Source organism: Paramisgurnus dabryanus, chromosome 8, assembly GCF_030506205.2.
Source record: "Paramisgurnus dabryanus chromosome 8, PD_genome_1.1, whole genome shotgun sequence".
Lineage (NCBI taxonomy): Eukaryota > Metazoa > Chordata > Actinopteri > Cypriniformes > Cobitidae > Paramisgurnus > Paramisgurnus dabryanus.
The window spans coordinates 21,982,915-21,999,491 of record NC_133344.1 but is presented as its reverse complement, the minus strand read 5'-3'; the positions used below and the strand labels follow the sequence as shown (position 1 = coordinate 21,999,491).

Here is a 16,577-nt window from a genome sequence, read left to right as displayed (position 1 = left end):
ACTCCTCCCTTCCATCATCAGATTGCTCTGATTACTCTTTCGCAAGGACTTCTGGGTTGGTAAAGTTTGCGAAGCCTGCTGCAGTGCGGGCTTGCCAAAGACCGCATCAAGGGGGCAAAGGGGGCGCTGATGAGCACACTTCAAAGTGCAGAAATGACAGATGGGACACCCTACGGACTCGTAGACTAAGCAAGCACGCGCAATTTAAATCCACAAGACCGAAAGTCCACATGAAGTGCGCCATTTGGGACAGTTAACTTACAGGCAGTGAGGCCAAGCAGGAGGAATTATGATAATGTCGGTCTTCTCTACATCACCAATCCCAGGAAGTAAACTGTTGCCTACAATCCGTGTGTTTGTTGTAGTATATAATTTTTTTTTACGTTGGAGACGATACATCGTGTCATAGTTTACTTTGGGGTTTGTACCTTTTGCATATAGTTAATATGTACTAATACATACTTACACACCAAAGGAAATGTAAAAACGGGAATCGAACCATTGATATTTTTACAAATGACTTTATTCTGTGAGCTTCACAAAACCTGAATCCTCTTCCCTCTTTTAAACAATCTCTCTTTAGTTCCGGTCATATGGTAAGGTCCGGGAAAGATTGCAGCAAATAGCAAATGACCCAACTACAAACGATCCAGTCAGTTCTCAATGGACGAATTCAAGTCCAGCCCTACATTTTTTTATTTCTGAAGCCATTTCACTCGGATATACGTCACCACGGGGAAAATAAGGCAATCACTACTTCCGTTTCATGGCGACTTTAAAGCCATGTATACTCTATATGGCCTACAGAGGCCATATAGCCAATGTATCGTATATTTCTTTTATAACTTAATGCGGCCAGTGAATGACAATGTGTGCTGCTGAATGGCAGAGATATTCATTATAATGTCTGTCTGTAGACAAACTGTTGTGTTAATCATTACCTATTTGCAAACATCAGGCTTATTATTTGCGACAAGCCAACGCACTCCCATGCTATATTGTGACTCTAGATACATACTGATATAGACTATAATGCAAGTTGAAGCATGCATTATCGATGTTTTATACTTTTCCATTGATTCACAGTTACATAATACAAGTAAAATCACGTGTGGGAATACATGTTGCAAACATGTCAAGTAAACAACAGAGGGTAATCGACCCCTCAGTATTGATCTGTGAATGCTAACTCAGCCCTGGTGGTCTTAGCTCTCCAGTTTCTCCATCAGAAACGTTAAGATGAGGAGTATCCTGCTTTTAGGATTGCTCATTACCTTCACATATGCGGAAAAAGGTATGGTTCGATATATTTAATAAAGCTGCATTTCGTAATAGTGGTCTATCTATCGCCATCTCTGATCGAATCATAAAATTGCAAGTTAGCTGCAGAGTTATTTATTATACGTGTGAAGTAAATACTGACATTAGCCGCCAAATCATACCCACCAGCTCAAATTATTATTATCAAAACCCAGAAAACAAAAACGTTCATGTAACATGCTGGGAACCTAATGGGAATGTTTAATTTATGTTAAGAAGAAACCCATCCTGGCTAATTTTCTGGAAGTCAAAAACTGTTAGCTTAGCATTGCGACCTGGGGTAAGCTAAGAAATTAACTGTTTTCTGGTTATTTTTTAACCACAAAGTTACGGATTGCAGAAGTAACTTGTAATAACTTGATATTTTTAATAATACCTCTATTGATTTTAGTCAGAAAATGTGTGGGTTTTTATCTCAAAAATGCTTTCTTTCAGAGTCTTGTATGGAACGATGTGAAAATGGTTTTGACGCCACCAAAAAGTGCCAGTGTGACTCTATGTGCACATACTACCGGAGCTGCTGCGAGGATTATGATGCCATTTGTCGTATTAGCAGTAAGTTTAACTCAATCTTATAAGTAATGCTAGCTTTACAAAATCCTCTCAAAACTAACAACTAACTGTTTTTGTAGCTCGTGGAGACACCTTTCCTTCTTATCCTGAGGACTATGATAAAGACACAAACAGCACAGAGGTGTCTGTAGGTTCTACATCACCGCACCCAGTTGTGACCTCATCACCAACCAGGCTGTTGAGACCTTTATCACTAATTTTGGACGAAACTGATGCAAATTTACCAATCACAACTAGGGGTACTACCACAACTGCAAGCTCACCCACAACTGTAGACCCAGTACCAACAAAAGCTAAAGACGCTGATGCTGAGATCTGCAGTGGACAACCTTTTGATGCTTTCATGCATCTCAAAAATGGCTCTATCTATGCCTTCAGGGGTAATTGGCATACTGGAAATTTGTTTATGTAAATAAATAATAAAAAGTAAAAGATGGTAAATTTGGTATTATTTGTTATGTGGTGAAGGAGAATGATGGTTCAATATTTATTCTTCATTTTAGTACTTGTTATACCCATGTAGTTGTGATAATAATGTTGTGATATGTATTCACCAGGTGAATACTTTTTCGAACTGGATGAGAAATCAGTTTTGCCTGGTTATCCAAAGCTCATCCAAGACGTCTGGGGAATTAAAGGTCCAATTAACGCGGCCTTCACTCGCATAAACTGCCAGGGAAAGACATATATCTTCAAAGTATGGATGGACTCACACTCATATTGTTCAGATATTCAAACACAATGTGAAATGTTTATCTGTACAACCGTATTAATATGTAGTGTAGTTTATACATTTAAAATATATTGTTTCATATTGTGTAATTGTAAATGGGGTGTTATATATTATACCATATATCATATTATTAATAGGGTAATAAATACTGGAGGTTTGATGATGGTGTTCTAGATGAAGACTACCCTCGAAATATATCTGTTGGATTTGATCCAATACCAGACCACCTGGATGCAGCATTTGCCATTCCTGCCCACAGCCATCGTGGCAAAGAGAAGGTTTATTTTTTTAAAGGTCGGGCCTAAGCTAAATTTTTAGCCTAATATTTAGATTTACTTTCATGTTGATTTAATTTTACCGACTTCCCTGTTTGTAGGAGACCAGTATTACCAGTATGAATTCAAGCACCAGCCATCTCATGAGGAGTGTGCTAGGATGTCTTTAACATCCCCTTCAACCCTGTTCAGCAGATATACTGATATTTACTACAACCGATGGGTTGAACACTTCAATCAGCTTTTCGGTGGAGGTACAGTAATAATTTAAATATATTAAAAAACTATTAATATGAGAACTATGCATTTAACAAACATATGCTTTTTAATTCCTTTTGTCCAGCTCAATTGCACCATGGTGGCCATCATTTCATCGACAAAGACTGGATTGGCATCAAATCTCCTGTGGATGCTGTGCTAGTTGGCAGACTCTACGTTACTCCGAGATGGCCTGGAAGGTGGCGACAGGACAGAAATTACAGAAGGGAATGGGACCAGCAATGGAGCCAGCAAAGGGGCCAACAATGGGGATCCAGGCGAAGGCAGAATAGATCTCCACACTGGGAAACCTGGGCTGAGAGGGGCATCCAGATAGGACAGGAGTTCGCTCAAAGGTTTGAGCAGGACAGGTGGCAAGACCAGGACAGACGCAGGGACTATCATAATAGACGGAACGATTATGGTTATGGAGATAGATACAACCCTTCTGAAGATAAAGCCTATGACATACTACGCAGGAGACAGCCCTTACAAAGTGTCTACTTCTTCAGAGGAGGTATTGTAATTTACATGATTTTCACAGCTTTAGAATGTTGTTTAATTTATACATATATGACAACTTTCATCTTTACAGATAAGTACTACAGAGTGAATCTACGGACCAAGAGAGTTGACCTTGCAAACCCTCCATACCCAAGACCTATTGCCAAATACTGGCTCGGCTGCAAAGACACATCTTTAGCAGAGAAGAGATGAGAGGCATTTATTAGTATGTATCATAATGAGGAGAAATAAGCTGTCTTAGTGATGGGTGACCAAATCATTTTTTTTGTTCTCAAATATAATCTACACCCTGTAATGGTTTTGTCTTGTGTTTTGTTGTTTGGGTCTTTTATTTTGAAGTCTTGTTTCTGGTTAAAGGCGAAGTATTCTGTAACTTGGGCCTGCTTACACTAAGCGAGAGAAAGAGAGAGACAAAGGGCAGGCAAACACATCCTAAAAGGGCACAAAAACTTAATCCAATAAACAGGCAACAGGTCAAAATCTAAAACATCAAAACAAAAACCATGAACCAGAGACAAACTACAAAACCCATGAACGCTTGTAAGGCAGGTGTTACATTGGCAATACTTTGCGATGTGCAATGGTGAATGAACCCGCTTTATACTAACAAACAGGAAGTAAATGGTGAAGTGAGACATGGGATGATTACAAAATGAAAGACCAGAAACAAGACTTCAAAATAAAAGACCCAAACAACAGAACACAAGAAAAAACCATTACACACCAGTGGCTCTCATCCAGTAAGTTGGAGGGCAGTTATTTAAGGAAAGTGGACAGCATGGGCCAAGTAATGTTTGATCCCTTAAGAAAATCAACCATGGTTTTACAAATAAAAAAACATGTTTACTATGAATGATTCTAGATTAACCTTGGTTTTACAAATGGTAATCAATTTGGCAAAAACCATGGTTCTACACTTTTACTATAATAAAGCCAGGGTTCATTTTCATAAGGGGTGTAAAATCTAGGCCATTAAGTAAAAGCAGTTGACAACCACGGGTCTACACCATCCATCATGTTTTTATCTCAGGAACAGGTCAATGTCACAGATAGTCAGCATAATCAACAGGGACTAAGTTCAACCCCTAATCTATATTCTTGATCAGTGTGGTGATTTGTTAAGGAAGCATTATATACAAACACATATATATAAACTGTTTCTTTGCCAAACATAGGATTTAAAAATTTTATGAGAAACATAATTATGTAATTAATTAAAAAAGCAATGGATTTTGATGTGTAATATCATTATTTCTTTGTAACATCAGCATTCTAAGCTCTTGTACAATACCTAGAGTAATTACTACTTTGGCAATAATGATTTATTAACTTTTCTCAGTGAAACTGGGATTTAATACTGTCTACTGAAATGTAAAATTAAAGCATAAAAAACCATGTAATTTCTAACTATAATGGGAATATATAAACAAAACAATTCTCACAACGTTTGTCTGTTTATGTGCAGTAATAAAATTCCAAAACCAACATACGTACAACCTAAATAAAATTATTTCCATTTAATTCATATATATTTAAAATACAAGTAAGATTTGATATAAACATCAATGTTTTACATAAACATTCTCATAATTAGGTTCGTTTTCTGCTTCACCCACAACTGTCTCATTGATAATAATCTCAGTAGAGGTGGAGACCCCATCTGATGGAGCAACGGTTTCATATTCATGTTCTACTGGAGCATTTGTTTCAGTGTCTTGTTCCACCAGTGATCTATGCACGCCACTCTCAGGAACACTTTTCAAAATAGAGGACAGTGGCCTCTTAGGGGTACTGTTGTCCTGAGGAGAGTCTGTTGCCCCCGCTATACAGGGAGAGCTGAGGGAGCTGTGCTTCTTGCGACTAGGTTTCCTCATAACCACCTCCGTTTGGCCCGACACTGTGGCTTGCTCCCACGCGCTGGCCCGTGCTCCCAGCTTTCTCCTTGGAGGCTTGGTAATCGCCTGCCCCCTGCCTTTGGGCTGGACGCCCACCTCTTTCTGTCTCTGAAGACTACCGAGTCTGCGCAGCATTGCCTGCACAGGGCCTTCGGAGCTGAGCTCTTGCTTAACGATTTTACCTACAGTCACATACACAGTTGTCAATTTTTCTGCTTCTGAATCTGTGTCCTGTCCCCCATCTGATGAGCTCTGCGGCTGAGTGTTTTTTCTTGCGGTGGAATGGGTTCGTCGCCTCCCACAAGGAACACTGAGGTGAGTCCTTGAGGAACCAGAACTGTACCTTATGGAGTCAGCTTCTGATGTCTCAGTGGTAGCACCTTGCTCCTCAGAGGAGACGTTCTCATCAGTTTTCTCCTCTGTCTTTTCAGCCTCTACCTCAGTATGGTTCCCTTGACCTCCTTGCAGGGCTGAGAGCATGAGCACACCCCAGGATTTGGATTTTCTTCCAGAACCGGACAGATCCTGGGTGGAGCTGCGCCGCTCTTTAGGGCTGAACTTTGTGCCTTCAGCAAAGGAGACCGAAGGGCGCTTGGATTTGGCTATGCTGGAGGTACGTGGGATACCAAAGTCCTGTGACATGTCGTCAGAGCTGAAGTTTGATGGGTCAAGGAAGAAGTTGCACTTGGAGTTCAGCTCCTGGAGCTCGCCGCCAGCCACAGTTACAACATCTAAGTTGGGAACAAGAGAAAAACATTTAATCTTTTCTACATACAATCGTCCTACATAATGTAAAGAACATTCTGTGAAAAAGTTAGACCGTGTCAAAGAAATTAAAGGGAAATCAAACTTTGATGCTCCTAATCTTCAGCCTGGATTTCACAGACAGGGTCACATGACCATAGGTTTGCCATTTTAGTATAAAAACAAGTCTTCTACCTTCTCGAGGAGGTTCACAGTAGATGGCCTCTCCTTCATCATCAGTTTCAAATGAATCAGTCACCCAACCGGACGATGGCTGATCAATAAAGCTGTGGTTGAAGGTAAGCTCGGGATCATGATGAGACACTAATATAAGGACATTTATTGGTCATTTTTTTTAACTGCTTACCAGAAAATTACTTTCACATGATGCTGAATTGTAGTAATTTGTGCATAACAGACATACACCAAATAAACAGACAAAATCACCTGTAATCCTAGGTAGACCAGATGACCACATGGAGATACATGGAATGGCTGAACCCACGTTGGCCAGGACAGTGTACACGTGATGCTTCATGCGGACTGCGGGACCTCCATCCCCAACCGCCACGCTGGAGGACGAGTTAAGCACAGGTTGCTTGTTTCATGGCTTATTACAATAAAACACGTTATTTCTACAACTTTCAAATGACAAATTCATACCTTTCCTTTCCTTCGACGGACCCTCCACAACAGCAGCAACAAAACAACAGGGCAAATATTAAAATGAATATAGGAATCAAAAGCCCTGCCAAAAGACCTGCCCTGCTACCTGGTAAACACACAAATACAGAAAAAGATAAGAGGTGTGCTGCAGATACCAGCTGTGTTAATGTTATCTAGCGTCTGTACATACTGTTCGGGCAAGCCCCTGTGGTGGGATGGCAGGCGAGATTCCCACAGTCGCATACGGAAGAACAGTTGACACCGTATGAGTTAAGAGGGCACGTGTTGTTACAGCTACAACAGTGAGTGATTTGCATTCAGATCAAATGTGAAACTTAAGATAATTCACTATTATTTTCACCAAGAAAAACAACCTCTAAATATAAATGTACCCTCACCTCTCCCCCTGGAAGCCAGGAAGACACATGCAATTTCCTGTCACATGATCACAGTGGCCCTGAAAGCAGGTTTTACAGAGGAAGCGACATTCATCTCCATAAGTGCCATCTGGGCAGGGTTTGTCACATCTGTCCAACATGAAAATGGAATAGACATAGTTATTGACCAGATGCTTTCATCCAAAATTGATCTACATGTATAAATTAAGGGTTACATGTCTTGGTCATTATGAAGGCACAATAGTGATAACTCATAGTCAAATATTGTTCATGTGTTAAAAGACTACAATGGATACAATAGGGGAGATTCCCAGTCATTGGGTAGATCTGTACCTTGGTCCAGTCCAACCAGGGTCACAGAAAAAGCATTTTCCAGTTTCTGGGTCACATGGTTCTTTGTTTCTGCATTGTGGGCATATGTCCTTGCAACGATGACCGTAGTAACCTTCAGGACAGCGCTGGTCACAGCGAGTGCCATTCCATCCTGGTTCACAGGCATCACAGAGGCCGTCTTGTTTAGTGCAAGGCCTGCCACCCTCACAGCGTCCACAGCTACTCATACACACATGCAGATGAGAACACAAATATCCTCATAACATAAGGTATGTTTAGGTAAACAAATTTATGCTTAAGGGATAATCTACATAAAGTGTAGCCAAACACAAATGGATTCGGAATTACGTTAGGTGAGGAAATAATAACAAATTTAAATTTTGGGTAAACTATCACCAAGCACTCACCTCTTCTCACAACCTCTGCCATATTTTCCATCAATGCAGGGTATGTTGCAGTAAGGACTTTTATAACCAGGGTGGCACAAACAGGTGCCGTCCGACGGGAGGCAGTCAGCATGGTGGAGATCACAGTTGCAACGGCGGTCACAGCTTGGACCCCACCAACCATTGATGCACTGGCATTCCCCATTGTGCTGCTGGCAAGGAGACACGTAGCAATTGCAGCGCAAACTGCACTTTTGGCCCCAGTAGAAATCGTTACACAGACAGCGGCCTGTGGTTTGGTCGCAGGTGGATGTTCCGGGGTGGCACAGACAGGCTTTGGTACATGTAGACGTCCACCACCCCTTCTCGCAGGTGCAGTTGCCATAGACTGGGTCACATTTACCATGTTGTCCACATTTGCAGCTGTTTTGGCACAGGTTGCCCCAGCGGTTGGGGAAGCACGAGCATTCACCTGTTACTGGGTCACACGACCCATGAGGGTGACAAGGACATGGCTCACGACAGTCTGGACCCCAAAACTCAGGAGGACACGCTACAAAGAAAAAAGAAAAAACTGTTAATGTAGATGCATTGTAATCAAATGCATTTATGTCAAAGAAAGAATTGAAGGGGCTCAGTAATTAAAGTCATAGGAGGGATCAGAACCCTGAAACCAACAGTTTCACTTACGAGTTGTACACTGGTACCCAAAATATCCAGGTTTGCACCTGCAGAATCCAGGATAAACACACACTTCATCCTGTAGACAAGCTCTTTCTCCCTCACAGAGTGCTGAGAAAACAAGATACAGATCCAAATTACTGAGCCTAATGATAAAGCTATAGAAAACTGACATATACAGGCCTACAGAAAACATAGAAGACTACAAACATGGAAGACAAATGTATTTAACTATATGTATGATGATGGGTTCAATACTTACGCACTGTACATTCATCACCCTGCTGGCTCCATCCAGAACAACATGATGGAGAAGGGTCTCTGTTGAGGAAATATATCATTAAATATGTGGGCTCCAAATTCTGGAGACCTCTAGTGAAAATGTTGCATTTGTCTAACTTCATAAAAATGTTTTCAGTACAAACTTCATAATACAATTGTTTTGTTTTGGCTATGTTTAAGAACTTGCATTAAATCCCCTGGCATAGACCTCATTACATTTGATTTAAGGACATTTTATTTACTAACAATTATACTTTATAATCTACTTTGTGTCTTTCATGTTTCCTGACAAAAGCACTAGAATGACACACACAGAACAAGTAACAAATCAAGTAAAGTAAATAAAAGAGATTTTTTTTAAAGATGAAATATCAGTACCTGGAATTGAAGCAGACATTTTTCCCTATCGGAGACAGATTTTGAGTGAAGCATTGAACACACACAAGGATTAGTCCGAATGATGTCAGAAGAATGTCCATCCCCCTGTCTCGTATCAAGGGAGGTACAGGACCAACCAAAACCGGACCCCCTCTGCCACCACCGCACCAGTACAGTGGTTGGATCTGTACTTATGGAACAGCTCAGACCCGGTTCTTCTTTGGTTCCCTCTCCAGTCTCTGTCTTACGGGTCTGTAGTAAAATGAGCTCCCGATTCTCTTTGTTTCCTCTGCAAGTTTCCTGAGGAAGAAAAGGCTGCTTCCTCTAATTCAATAAGCCACTGGTTGTTTAAAGACAAAAATCAAGGCCCAGAAATCTGTGTGGGAGGTGCCGGGTGTTTTAATGGCAAGTGTGTTTGTTTTGAAGCATGATCTCATCTTTATCTGTAGTCTACACCATTACTTTATCTGTCAAATACATACATATTATGCTAATGTTATCATAATGTCATAATTATTTTCACTTTGTGAAGAATGCAAAAAAGTCTTCTGTGGTGAATCGTCACACTCAGAAACTGACATTATAACCTTAAGGTTATTTTGGTTTACATTATGTTTCAGTAACAAACATACTTACAAACATAATAAACACTTAATAATAGAGAAAAGGTCAACTGGGGATTATTTTTCATTCTTAAGGTCTTACAATTATGTATGAGTCACAGACAGCTAATGATCTTGGAATTACATTACCCTAACAGGCCATTAAAGCACACGGGCACCCATTATCTCTCATTTCCTCTTGAGGAAACATAGTCTTCCTTTCTACCAGAAAACACCTAAAGACTTATACAAGTCCAACTAGACTTAAACCATAGAAAGATGCATGTGTGTCCACAAACTAAAATTAATGTGTGTTGCATTTAATTCATGTTTTCTTACACATGTACTAACCTTTACTACTACTGTTACTAACATAAAGGGACATTCCACTTTCTTTGAAAATATGCTAATTTTTCAGCTTCCCTAGAGTTAAACATTTGATTCGTTTTGAAATCCATTCAGCTGATCTCTGGGTCTGGCTGTACCACTTTTAGCATAGCTTAGCACAATCCATTGAATCTGATTAGACCATTAGCATCGCGCTAAAAAATAACCAAAGTGTTTCGATATTTTTCCTATTTAAAACATGACTCTTCTGTAGTTTCATCGTGTATTAAGACCGACATAAAATTAAAAGTTGTGATTTTCTAGGCAGGCTAGGAACTATACTCTCATACTGGCGTAATAATCAAGGACTTTGCTGCTGTAACATGACTGCAGCAGGTGTAGTGATATTCAAAGCATCTGAAATAGTACCGTAGCAGAAAAGTGACTCTGGGTGTGCATCTGAAAATCTGGGTGTGCCACATTTATTGTCATATTACTGTGCAAAATTATTAACCATAAGCATAACCATGCTATAACCATAATGTTATGAGTGAGAAGGCAGAGGCAGATTCAAATGCAACAATTTATTAGACAAATAAGCCAGGCAAAGGTCCGTATCGGAATCAGAAATATTCAAAATACTTTTGCCGTTGGTTGGCGCTGAGCCAGAGACAGACGCGACCAGCGCTTGTCATATATCACAACTAATATGCGTTTCAACCAACCACATAATGTTTATTTTATGTTTCAAACATTTAAATACACATAAGTACTAGTAAAACAATACACTTGTAGTTTGTAAAATACACACTGATGTCTATGGAATGAAAACACAATCTATTCAAATGTAATTTACAGACGTGTTTTATTCATATTTCAGACACACAGCAAGTATAATGATACTCTATTCTTTTCCCAGTTCAACAGCCACTTACTTTTATGTATTTCAGGAAAAACTGGGGAATTCAGGTGCTGTAAATCCCATTGAGAAGACTAGTTCTGAACTGCAGTGCTCATCTCGTTATAGATCAAGATAATTTATAAAGGTTTTTGAACGAAAAATCGGAACATCAGATAGTTGACATGGTAAGCAAGTTAGTTCTTTTAATAAAAAAGGAAAAACTAAATAAAACGAATGGCATAGATCTGTTATTGTGTCTGCAGTGTGTCATGTGACAATCATGATACGTCGCCATGGACACAAGGGGTAAGTTAAAATATTTTTAAACTTATGCGTGAAAGGGTTGAAATATATATATTCTAAGGAACCAAAAATAGCACAAGTTTAGTAAACTTTTTTATTGAGACTATAAAAAATTATTCTGCATCCATTTTTAGGTATTTTACGCCATTTTACACCACTGGCCTGAAAATAGTCCCCTTCTATGAAAGTAACCAAGGGGACTATTTTCTGGCAGTGTGTAATATCACTACACCTGCTGCAGCCATGTTACAGCAGCAAAGTCCTTGATTATTACGCCAGTTTGAGAGTATAGTTCCTATTTTTCTATTCATCTTAGGTGTTTTCTTTTCTTTTCAAGTTGATAGATGATACACATGTAGATAGGTCCCCAATGATGCAATCTCAAGGTTTGCAATAACAAGAAAATGCTGAGTAGTAATGTTTTCCTGTCTTTGCTATAACAACTACTGTTGAATGTGTTTCTAGTCAGAGAAAGTCTAGTCCATCTGAATCTGGCTCGCTTGAGTATAAGTTTTACCTCACAAAAGAGTTGAGTCATCGACAAAGTCAAATGCAAGAACTAATTTATCAAGAACTAAATGTTTTTAACACTTGGATGAGGATCTGACATTTTTGGCATTGTCATAGTTGGATCTCTCTCTCCTAAGGTGTTTTCCGATTTTTCAACATTTTTGGATTGCTTAAGATATGGTGATATATGTGGTCCGCGGACCACACTTTGAGAATTACTGCTTTATAACAACAGGTTGACATGGTGTTTGGACTAAGAAATGGATAGAGCTCCACACCACTGATATTGCATAACATTAAATGCTGAATACAGAAATGATGCATTTAAAAAAAAGGTAACTCTTTTATTTATTGAATTATACATATAGACACACAGAAAAACTATAAAATGGGTACAAAACTCTTCTTAGGGACAAATACACATATGGAAGGATATGAATACAAAACACTTGAATGCCCTCTTGTGATATAAAAGGTTCACTGCGATTATCTCTGATTATGTCAATACATATTAGCATCTTTGGTTAAAACTTAAAGCATATAAAATATACTCTCTTAACAAATACCTAGTAAAATTCTGTATCACTTCTGAGCAAATTGAAAACAAATTCTACCTAGACATCTGTGGTCTATCATGTACTAATGTCAGGTAAAGTTTGTATAGCTTTGTGTACTGTTGGCTGTTAGGTCGCTTTGGATTAAACATCTGCCAAGAGACCTGGCCTGCTACCTGGTAAACACACAGATACAAAAAAGATAAGAGGTGTGCAGATACCAGCTGTGTTAATGTTATGTAGTGTCTGTACATACTGTTCGGGCAAGCCCCTGTGGTGGGATGGCAGGCGAGATTCCCACAGTCGCATACGGAAGAACAGTTGACACCATATGAGTTAAGAGGGCACGTGTTGCTACAGCTACAACAGTGAGTGATTTGCATTCAGATCAAATGTGACATTTAAGATAATTCATTATGGGGCAGTTTCCCAGACAGGGATTAGACTAGTCCGAGACTAAAATAAATGTAAGAGCTTTCCAAACTGACAACAACTTGCACTAACATATCTTAAAATACATGTGTGCCCTTTGTTTTGCATCAAAATGCCCACAAGTAATGTTTTTAGTAATGCATGTTTGTTAAAACTAGTTATATTTCCTAATTAAACTAAGGCCTATTCCTGGTTTAAGCTAATCCCTGTATGGGAATTTTGCCAGAAAACAACAGGGTACAATAGGGAAGATTCCCAACGACAGTCATTGGGTAGATCTGTACCTTGGTCCAGTCCAACCAGGGTCACAGGATAAGCATTCTCCAGTTTCTGGGTCACATGGTTCTTTGTTTCTGCATTGTGGGCATATGTCCTGGCAACGATGACCGTAGTAACCTTCAGGACAGCGCTGGTCACAGCGAGTGCCATTCCATCCTGGTTCACAGGCATCACAGAGGCCGTCTTGTTTAGTACAAGGCCTGCCACCCTCACAGCGTCCACAGCTACTCATACACACATGCAGATGAGAACACAAATAACCTCATAACATAAGGTATGTTTAGGTAAACAAATGTATGCTTAGTTAATATGAATAATCAAACATGCCATATAATCTACTTAAAGTCTAACTAAACTCTTTTTTACTATTCCTTAATCTTTGTTTTTCACACCCTCACCAAGCACTCACCTCTTCTCACAACCGCTGCCATATTTTCCATCACTGCAGGGTGCGTTGCAGTAAGGACCTTTATAACCAGGGTGGCACAAACAGGTGCCGTCCGACGGGAGGCAGTCGGCATGGTGGAGATCACAGTTGCAACGGCGGTCACAGGATGGACCCCACCAACCATTGATGCACTGACATTCACCAGTGTGCTGCTGGCAAGGAGACACGTAGCAATTGCAGCGCAAACTGCACTTTTGGCCCCAGTATAGATCATTACACAGACAGCGGCCTGTGGCTTGGTCGCAGGTGGATGCTCCGGGGTGGCACTGACAGGCTTTGGTACATGTGGATGTCCACCACCCCTCCTCGCAAGTGCAGTTGCCGTAGACTGGGTCACATTTACCATGACGTCCACATTTGCAGCTGTTTTGGCACAGGTTGCCCCAGCGGTTGGGGAAGCACGAGCATTCTCCTGTTATTGGGTCACACAACCCATGAGGGTGACAAGGACATAGCTCACGGCAATCTGACCCCCAAAACTTAGGAGGACATGCTACAAAGAAAAAAAATACCATACATTAAGGGGCTCAGTAATTAAAGTCATAGGAGGGATCAGAACCCTGAAACCAACAATTTCACTTACGAGTTGTGCACTGGTACCCAAAAAATCCAGGTTTGCACCTGCAGAATCCAGGGTAAACACACACTTCATCCTGTAGACAAGCTCTTTCTCCCTCACAGAGTGCTGAGAAAAAAAGATACAGATACAGATTACTGAACCTAATGATAAAACCATAACAAAATTAAAAAACTGCTAATTTATACAGGCCTACAGGAAACAAGTCCTTTCTGTTCTGCATCATCAATACAACAAATATGGAAGAAGACAGATCTATTTAACTATATGTACAATACTTACGCACTGTACATTCATCACCCTGCTGGCTCCATCCAGAACAACATGATGGAGAAGGGTCTCTGTTGAGGAAATATATCATTAAATGTGTGGGCTCCAAATGTTTGAGACCTCTAGTGAAAATGTTGCATTTATCTAACTTCATAAAAAAGTTTCAGTACAAACTTTATAATACGATTGTTTTGTATTGGCTATGTGTGTTTAAGAACTTGCATTAAATCCCCTGGCATGGACCTCACCCTATTACATTTCAAATAAAATGAAATGTATAAAAACAACAAGGACATTTTAACAATTATACTTTATAATTTACTTTGTGTCTTTCATGTTTTCTGACAAAAGCGCTAGAATGACACACACAGAACAAGTAACAAGTCAAGTAAAGTAAATAAATGATGTAAAAAAAAATTATATCAGTACCTGGGATTGAAGCAGACATTTTTCCCTGTTGGAGAGAGATTTTGAGCCAAGCATTGAACACACACGAGCATCAGTCCGAATGAGGTCAGAAAATTGTCCATGTTGGCTTTGTTCAGTACCAACCAAAACCGGACCCCCTCTGCCACCACCGCACCAGTACAGTGGTTGGATCTGTACTTATGGAACAGAACAGACCCGGTTCTTCTTTGCTTCCCTCTATAGTCTCTGTCTTATGGGTCTGTAGTAAAATGAGCTCCCGATTCCCTTTGTTTTCTTTGAAAGTTTCCTGAGGAAGAAAAGGCTGCTTCCTCTAATTCAATAAGCCACTGGTTGTTTAATGACAAAAATCAAGGCCCAAAAATCTGTGAGGGAGGTGCCGGGTGTTTTAATGGCAAGTGTGTTTGTTAGGAACAGGGTTGGCTGACTTCAAATCCAACGACCTTTCAAGGACCCCCAGGTCCAATACCCTCAAATTCAAGGACCAAATGTAGGGACATATTTCCAGTACATCGTGTTACCTTTAAGGATACATTGTTACAGTTACCTTTTGAGGGAACTCACGCTGCGTCACTGTGCTGACACTTTGGGGATGCCTCCAGTGGTAAGTGCATCTGAATGTGTATATCAAATTCAACCAATGATGAGGCTTAACCAGGCTTAACAACAAAGACAGGGTGCAGGAAGTATATCGCTATCTGAAATATTGCCAAAAACAGCGTTACAGGGACGCAGAAAGTATGGCAAGGGAGACGCAGCGTCTCGTTCCCTTCTCAGGGAACAACAATTGATATGATATTATCCTACACTACACAGGGAATAATGTGGATTTTATAAAATGGATTCAAGCACTTTCAATGAGTTTTATCTATGTATGTATATTTTCAAAAACTTCCCTGGGCCTTGATTTTTTCCCCCCAGATTCACAAACTTTCAAGGATTTCAAGGAACTGTGGAAACCCAAATGGCGCACTTCATGTGAACTTTCGGTCTCACGGCCTTAAATTGCGCATGCTTTCTTAGTCTACGAGTCCGTAAGGTGTCCCATCTGTCATTTTTACGCTCCGAAGTGTGCTCATCAGCGCCCCCTTTGAACCCTTCATGCGGTCTTTGGCGAAGCCCGCACTGCAGCAGGCTTTGCGCACTCTACCAACCCAGAAGTCCTTGCGAAAGAGAAATCAGACTTCCATAGTAGGAAAAAAATATTTTCAGAAGTATTGTGCTAAATGATGAAGAAAATGTTTTGATAAATGATGGTAAGCACACAGTTGACGGTACCCATTAAATTCCATCATATTTTTTTATTCCTACTATGGAAGTCATAGGTCACTATCTGCTGTGTGTTTACCATAATTTCTCAAAATATCTTCTGTTGTGTTCATCAGAAAAAAGAAATTCATAGAGGTTAACAACAACATGAGGATAAGTAAATGATGACAGAATTTTCATTTTAAGGTGAACTATCCCTTTAAGAGATCACTTAATTTTACTTTCTGATTAA

The 16,577-nt window shown here is 40.0% G+C and overlaps 2 protein-coding genes across 4 annotated transcripts; one reads left to right on the top strand and one right to left on the bottom strand.

Annotated features, from left to right (window-relative positions):
• The first annotated feature begins 1,134 nt into the window (after positions 1-1,134).
• On the top strand, positions 1,135-5,169 carry vtna (vitronectin a). Its single transcript, XM_065281004.1, has 8 exons — positions 1,135-1,294; positions 1,756-1,875; positions 1,953-2,273; positions 2,451-2,590; positions 2,764-2,920; positions 3,003-3,155; positions 3,245-3,676; positions 3,755-5,169. Exons 1-8 carry the CDS (start codon positions 1,240-1,242, stop codon positions 3,874-3,876), a joined length of 1,500 nt encoding a protein of 499 aa, XP_065137076.1. The 5' UTR covers positions 1,135-1,239; the 3' UTR covers positions 3,877-5,169.
• A 54-nt stretch (positions 5,170-5,223) lies between these two features.
• On the bottom strand, positions 5,224-16,120 carry scarf1 (scavenger receptor class F, member 1). Of its 3 annotated transcripts, none has more exons than XM_065281001.2 (11): positions 15,080-16,120; positions 14,663-14,721; positions 14,387-14,488; positions 13,765-14,296; positions 13,361-13,579; positions 7,388-7,516; positions 7,180-7,283; positions 6,987-7,095; positions 6,771-6,895; positions 6,519-6,647; positions 5,224-6,310 (listed from the first exon to the last, which is right to left on the bottom strand). In XM_065281001.2, the coding sequence occupies exons 1-11, from the start codon at positions 15,178-15,180 to the stop codon at positions 5,247-5,249; spliced, it is 2,673 nt and encodes an 890-aa protein (XP_065137073.1). In that variant the 5' UTR covers positions 15,181-16,120; the 3' UTR covers positions 5,224-5,246. The 3 variants fall into 3 exon arrangements, with proteins under 3 accessions (XP_065137073.1, XP_065137074.1, XP_065137075.1); XM_065281002.2 differs by lacking the exons at positions 13,361-13,579; positions 13,765-14,296; positions 14,387-14,488; positions 14,663-14,721; positions 15,080-16,120 and adding exons at positions 7,721-7,939; positions 8,128-8,659; positions 8,797-8,898; positions 9,050-9,108; positions 9,448-10,341; XM_065281003.2 differs by lacking the exons at positions 7,388-7,516; positions 13,361-13,579; positions 13,765-14,296; ... (1 more) ...; positions 14,663-14,721; positions 15,080-16,120 and adding exons at positions 7,721-7,939; positions 8,128-8,659; positions 8,797-8,898; positions 9,050-9,108; positions 9,448-9,897.
• Between the last annotated feature and the right edge of the window lie 457 nt (positions 16,121-16,577).

What these genes read in the sequence shown, in the direction of transcription:
- vtna (XM_065281004.1), top strand. Translation starts at nt 1,240, where the DNA reads ATGAGGAGTATCCTGCTTTTAGGATTGCTCATTACCTTCACATATGCG. An exon ending in GAAGGTTTATTTTTTTAAAG is followed by an intron (nt 2,921 to 3,002) that starts GTCGGGCCTAAG and finishes CCCTGTTTGTAG; the next exon opens with GAGACCAGTATTACCAGTAT. An exon ending in CAATCAGCTTTTCGGTGGAG is followed by an intron (nt 3,156 to 3,244) that starts GTACAGTAATAA and finishes CCTTTTGTCCAG; the next exon opens with CTCAATTGCACCATGGTGGC.
- scarf1 (XM_065281001.2), bottom strand. Translation starts at nt 15,180, where the DNA reads ATGGACAATTTTCTGACCTCATTCGGACTGATGCTCGTGTGTGTTCAA. An exon ending in AATGTCTGCTTCAATCCCAG is followed by an intron (nt 14,722 to 15,079) that starts GTACTGATATAA and finishes TTTCCTCAACAG; the next exon opens with AGACCCTTCTCCATCATGTT. An exon ending in GGGTGATGAATGTACAGTGC is followed by an intron (nt 14,489 to 14,662) that starts GTAAGTATTGTA and finishes TTTTTTTCTCAG; the next exon opens with CACTCTGTGAGGGAGAAAGA.